This window comes from Schistocerca americana, chromosome 4, assembly GCF_021461395.2.
Source record: "Schistocerca americana isolate TAMUIC-IGC-003095 chromosome 4, iqSchAmer2.1, whole genome shotgun sequence".
Lineage (NCBI taxonomy): Eukaryota > Metazoa > Arthropoda > Insecta > Orthoptera > Acrididae > Schistocerca > Schistocerca americana.
Genome location: NC_060122.1, coordinates 645,557,064 through 645,563,998, shown reverse-complemented (window position 1 = coordinate 645,563,998; position 6,935 = coordinate 645,557,064). Strand labels below are relative to the sequence as shown.

At 41.3% G+C, this 6,935-nt stretch overlaps 1 protein-coding gene across 1 annotated transcript; it reads left to right on the top strand.

Annotated features, from left to right (window-relative positions):
• Window positions 1-5,141: 5,141 nt before the first annotated feature.
• Window positions 5,142-6,597, top strand: LOC124613670 (suppressor of cytokine signaling 5-like). Its single transcript, XM_047142387.1, is given in 2 exon segments — window positions 5,142-6,451; window positions 6,453-6,597. Coding segments are annotated over 2 exon segments (1,455 nt in total).
• The last annotated feature ends 338 nt before the right edge of the window (window positions 6,598-6,935 follow it).

The window sequence follows — 6,935 nt, the reverse complement described above, 5'->3', positions numbered from 1 at the left end:
TATGGGACTTAACTGCTAAGTCCATAAGCTAAGTCCCTAAGCTTACACACTACTTAACCTAAATTATCCTAAGGACAAACACACACACCCATGCCCGAGGGAGGACTCTAGCCTCCGCCAGGATCAGCCGCACAGTCCATGACTGCAGCGCCTGAGACCGCTCGGCTAATCCCGCGCGGTGACTACTTTCTATGGATGGCTGTGGCGGCATGGTGCCCCCCCCCCCCCCCACCTCTCTGCTAAATCCGTCCACAATAGCGCGAAACAGTCAGCAGTCTCACTTCGACGAAATTTGCCAGTCTCGCTGTGGGGTTGGTGGTTGAGAAATGGGGGGAAGGGGGGCGGCTCACCTTTCCTAATGAGATTCACTGACTGCCTTCAGCCAACAACAGAGAACATCACCTAGTTATATGTGACAGTAATGTCACAATTTTTTAACTATTCATTGTGTTATTCATATCTTAGCTACTGATCGGTACCATTCACTTGCAAGCTGCCGTCTTCAGCACTGAAAGGCAAACGAGGAGACATTTCGCCTCTTATATCTACGCTCCCCGTGGACACAGTGGCCATCGGCTAATTTATCGTCGACTGATTTGTGAAGGAAAAAATTCGGATTCGACAGTAATGTCCAGCGTTTTCGACGTCTTTATCTGAGGTCGGCAATAAGCGGCAGCAGGACTACCTTTAGGCAGCATGCCTTTTTTGCGAATGTTTTCTGAAAAAAACAATGCCATCAGCAGCTCTCAGTTTTCATGTAATCATTTTTATTTGCGCCGACTGGTGACAAAATTCTGCCACCAGTTGCGTGTAGCCAGTGATGACTAAGAATAACAATGCCGTTTAAAATATATTGCCCAATCGCCTTGTAAAAACTGTTAAGTTCAAATAATTAAAATTGAAAACGAAAATGTGGACACATACTTACACACTTTTGTTGGGTTTTTCTTGCCACGAATTCCGTGGCAAATGATTTCACAGAGTGTCAGCCCATGGCACAGAGATTTCTTTAACCTTTTTTTTTCCATAAGGGATTCTAGTTTTTGTTCCGACATGAAAACAAGCACATTATTGGAAGACTACCGCTAACTGAACCCGTCCCTCGTCAGCGTCCTGATTAACGTCACTGAAATATTCATGCAGTCGCCATTACCTTAATTATTCTTAGCTGTTTCAGTAATTGACAAAACGGCAGCACTAACCGCTTATACATATGAGCAGCTTAGTAGATAACCAGTTTTGTGCGAGAGTGTCTCCGTCACATCTGTTCTTTGCAATTGCGAAGACCAGTAAGCAAAACATGGATTCTGTTACGGCTTTCCACGACACATTTAAGAACATCCTCTTCCTATCCAGACTGATCGGTGGTACACCAGTTTTCTTTGACAGTAAGAACAGAAAGTTCAGGACAACCGTATCCGCCAAGATGTATAACTGTGTAATGTTGTTGGTTGATATGACTTTATTTGGACGGTACATCTCACTTGGTGGCAATGGAGAAAAGAGCTTTTACAGAATGCTCGCTTCATATTGTACACAGATCATTGCCGGTGCTACCTGGAGAGTGACGTTCATGTTCACTAGCCAAACAAACATCGATGCATTGTTACAGAAACTCACTGTTGTTGATGACCACTTGTCTACAAGTTCTGTACCGGAGTATAAAAGCCTGAAGAGAGGAATAAATCTAACAGCAGCCACGGCGGTTCTTTCACTGGCAATACTTTCCGTCTACAGAGCAGTATCCACTGTTACTAACGTTCTATTTAAAACTGTACTAGGATCTTTCCTTCTAGATCTGCTTCGTTTTATTAAATTTTTGGAATTCACGTCTCTTAATCTCGTTTTACGAAGCAGATTCGCTCGAGTGAATGAAAACTTGCTGGACATTTTTAAGCTGAAAACCGACTGCGATATTTTACCACAAGTATATTGTTCACAAGCAGCTGCCGATACTTGCGAAGAACACACAATTGTAAATACGGCGAGGCTACCATTCAACAGTACCGAGGGAGCTAAACGTATTAGACAGAACACTCATCGAGATTGGAGCTTTTCCGCAAGCACAGAAAATACCGTTCAGTTGGCCGAAATACACAAGATAGGAATGGCACATATGATGCTCTGTGACATTGCTAGTATGCTAAACAAAATGTACAGCTTGCCAAATCTGACAGAAATGGCAGCAAACTTTTTCCTCACAATCACACTGCCTCTGTTATCATCCGTTGCATATCTCGTCACTCGCATTGCGTTCCAGCAACTCGACGGTAATTGGTTCATACCAGGAACGTACAACCAGATTGCTCTCCAACTGCTGTGGACTCTGCCGAACGTCGTTAAAATCGTGTGGACTGTAGCCACGTGCCAGATGGTGACTTATGAAGCTGCCAGAATGGAACATATTGCCAGGAGACTAGAGGTCCAGCTGGGGGACAGCCCCGCGGGTGTGCGGCTGCGGGTGCTTCTCCAGTCAGCTGAACGGCCCAGATTCTATGCTGGTGCCTGGTTGCCGCTGGACGTTTCGACCCTGTACTGCCTCGTGGGGGCCTACTTCACGTACAGCGTGTTGCGAGCGCAGTTCTAATATGGAAGGAGTCGGCTGGGAACAAGTGTGGTAGTTTTACAACCTGCACAAGTATATCCAGTTTAGTTACTAATACGAAATCTTAGCTTTCTTCCAATCTGTGCACGTAGTATAATTTTGTTACTTTATACACTGGTGGTCAAGAACAACCCTGATAATAAGATCAGACAAGGATAGGGAACTTCGAATCGAGCAATATTTTACAGCGATGGACTCACTCAAGTGTGTGCAAGTTGACTACGTTATGCTAATGAGCGTAGTTAGTAATTAAACTAGCTGTAAGTAATAGTTTCAACTGAAAAGTGGAAGCTAGGAAAACCTTATAATTCTATGCATGAAATTCGGTGGCAATTTTCTGCGTTATTGACTGGGTGAAGTATTACTGTTCAGTCGACTGTGCTAAAAGAATCGTAACGCTATTAATTTCTTATGGTACGCACTACTTTAGAATCAGAACTGCCGTGACAGAGTCCACATTGGATGCTGTGAAGTGCTATGTTATTAATAATGAAATTTAAAGATTACCTGTTTCGATTTTTCCTAACATACAGAGAGCGTGAATGAATCCTTATTCTAACAAGTACAGTAGGTCAGTAAAGGCCAAACTAAGTCATTGGAGAAGATTAAAACGTGAAATAAAGTCTGAACACTCTTATTTTCTCAAATCACAGTTTTCATTACAAATGCTCGAAATTTATACTTCCGACGTTGCTTGCTTAGTGGAGCTTCTCGAAAGCCCCGGGTATGTTCCTAATGATCGTTGTCGCAGCTAGACACACCCAAATACGATCGCTTGCTAGACAAATTTCCTCGTGCTGGCTAATAATTGTCTGTCTTTCTATGGCCGCAGATCCACAACAGCGTATTTCCGCCCTGTGGTCATTTGCAAAATTTTGCCCGATTCGCCGTGCTCTACTGTCATCATCATCAGGTTGTTTGTCTAAAATGAATACTACACCATCGTATCAGTTTCACTTCAGTTTCTCAGATTTTTTTCCTTTTTTTCGATATCGACTACTTCCTTCAGATGTTCATACTACTCCTCAATATGGGTTTATAAATTTTACTTTCAGCTTTTGTCTTCCTCTTAATCTTGTAATATGCTCATATTATTTTCTTTTGCTTTTGTTGATTGTTATTTAATATCGCTACTCCTATCGCAATTTAATTTTCTAAATTCTTTTGTTCTAAGAATTGTCCTCTTGAACTCTAGAACGTCGCTCTCCTGGTGTTTCTTTAAGTCAGAATTCACTTTCGTACACTGAAAAACGAATGGGCATTTAAAAAATAATTATTATTGTTTTATTTCTTAAGAGCGTGCACAGAAGAAATGTCCTCTTGAATTCTACAGTGTAACTGTCTTGGTGTTTCTTTAAGTCAGAAATCAGTTTCATACACTGCAAATGGAATGCAATTTTTAAAAAAAAGTAATTATTGTTTTGTTTCTTACGAGTATACAGTTGATTAACCTACTGTATTACACTACCACTTAGAACACCTTTATACATTAGTTCAAATTACTTTATTTAGCAATTAGTACTATATCCTTCAAGTTTAAGTAATAAATACTCAGTTCAACTGTAGTAGAATACAAACCCAAACTTCTATGTGGTAAATGTTAAATATTTACAATGTCTTAACGAACACTGACATAATCGCTTGTAATGGAGACCAATTAAAACCGAATCTTTCAGCGTCTTATTTATTTCACTGACGCACAACGTCTTACTTGTAGACATATGTAAAAGAAGAATGTTTGATCTCTGACTGTGAAATAACAAAATTTGAAATTTGTAATGTCCTTTCTTCGTGGATATGTAGCAGCTTGACATCTATATGAATTTATGTATTACATAAATTATTTCGCACCTGAAAGTGAATTAATAATTACTTGAAATGTTTGCAGACATATTAAATAGAAATTTGTTATTTTGTGTAGGACAGTGCCCAATCTTCAAGTGCCATAGCATCCTAATTTATTTACGTGTAAGCTTTACTTTCTGAAACTTCCTGACAGATTAAAACTGTGTGCCAGACCGAGACTCGAACGCGGGACCTTTGCTTTCCGCAGGTAAGTTCTCTACCATCTGAGCTAGCAGAAGAGCTTCTGTGAAATTTGGAACGTAGGAGACGAGGTATTGCCAGAATAGAAGCTGTGAGGAGGGGTCGTGAGTCGTGCTTGGGTAGCTCAGATGGGCAAAATAAAGATTAGTTGCGAGGCACAGGTTCTTGTCATGGCATGCCCATTGTGCCACATGCTTCAAGGTAATGACAAAATTTCGTCCCCGGGTCCCCGGGTTCGATTCCCGGCGGGGCCAGGGATTTTCTCTGCCTTGTGATGGCTGGGCGTTCTGTGATGTCCTTAGGTTAGTTAGGTTTAGATAGTTCTAAGTTCTAGGGGACTGATGACCATAGATGTTAAGTCCCATAGTGCTCAGAGCCGTTGCAGTTCGATAATCATCATAAGTGCTGGGTCAGCGGCTTAGTGACCTAAGAAGCTACTTTAGCGTTATGGAAGACGAAGAAACTGGAGTAGCAACATCAGGTAGTTCTCATGTTACCAGAAAAGACTCAGTGTCTGGAAGTCCAAGTGGAAGCAGTTACAGATAATACGACAGAGGCACTCGGTTGTCCTGAAAACAGTGCAGTTCAGGTTGTAGAGCATTTTGATCAACATTTTGACAGCATTTATAATACAGGTATTGAGGGATTTAGAATAGAGGAAGCAAGTGTAAATGTGGTGGGAAATGATGTGTGTTCTTACCATGCTAAATATTTCTGTATTGCAAAAAGTGACTTTAATTGTGTTGATGAAGGCACATCTAGTGCGGCTGAAGAACAGAATCTGGAAATATTGAGTGTTAGCTACAATGGACAGACTCTTACTCACGTAAATGCTAAAAGATCAAGAACCAAACTGGGAAGATCATCAATGGAATTGGGCGGCTGCGGCAAGAAGACACAAAATCATCGGGTTCTGAAATTTAATTGTGCTCGCCTGAAAGGTGGTGGAAACTGTGGAGCCGTGTCTGCAGATACAGATGTTACAGAGCCCAATATCAGTTATGACTCTTGCATATGCACAGGCTATCGTAGGACAGAAGATCACCACGTAGGGGCAGGTGTTATTTTCAAAACGGGTGCTGGGGAGACTGAATTACAAGAGAATAGCAAGACAAATTCCAGTGTAAACCTACCATCGGGTAAATATACATTACGAGCAGTGGTATCTGCAGAACACCTCATTGACATATCCAGATTTAATCCTGAAGATTATCCAAGTGAAGATTGTGATGAAAGGGTGAGAATAGAGCGGGCAAGAGAAATTGCAGAATGTGTTGAGCCACCACCTGGATTTCTCCCATCTGCTCATATCCAGATCGCGCGTGATGAATTCACGGCATTTTTCCAATCACATCTGAATTTCCATCCATCAGCGTTCTCAACGTGTCCACAAATAGACATGAGTCTGTCGTCAGGAATACCAAGAACTGTTCACACCCAAGTGGATTATATTCATTGTCTGGTGCCTGACCTACTGCAGATTACTTCTTCTTCATTTTATTGGGGTAAAATGGATCGTTATGCGGCAGAGCGATTGTTGGAGGGCAAACCTGAGGGTACATTTCTTCTTAGAGATTCTGCACAAGATGAATATCTGTTTTCAGTTAGTTTTAAAAAATACGGGTGATCTCTGCACGCACGCATTGAACAGTGGAACCACCGCTTTAGTTTTGATTCACATGATCGGGGTGTATTTGCTTCACCAACAGTTTGTGGTCTCATTGAGCATTACAAGGATCGATCATGATGCATGTTTTTTTTTACCGATGCTTACAAACCAGTGCACAGAAATTTCTCAATTCCACTTGTGTCGAGCTGGTGTATCCAACAGGGCCACGTATGATGGATTAAATCAGTTAAACTTGCCTACGTCTCTGAAATCCTATTTTAAAGAGTGTCATTACAAACAACGTGTGCGAGTAAGACTACTTGACTTACAACAGTAATCTAATGATTTACTCTGTTGCAATCTTTTCTTTTTTGTTGTTGACTAAAATGAGTACCAAAGAGGTGCTTGGATGTTTATACTGTTTGTGTACAGGGTTTTATGCAGTTTGTTGGTGTATGTTTTATACACAGGAATACTTGTTCCGTAACTATAGAAAAATACGTTTAATGATAAGAAAAAGTCGTAGCGCACTTGCCCACGAAAGGCAAAGGTCCCGATTTCGAGTCTCGGTCCGGCACACACTTTTAATCTGTCAGGAAGTCTCATATCAGTGCACACTCCGCTGCAGAGTAAAAATCTCATTCTTTACTTTCTATTTCCTATGGTTCATTCACA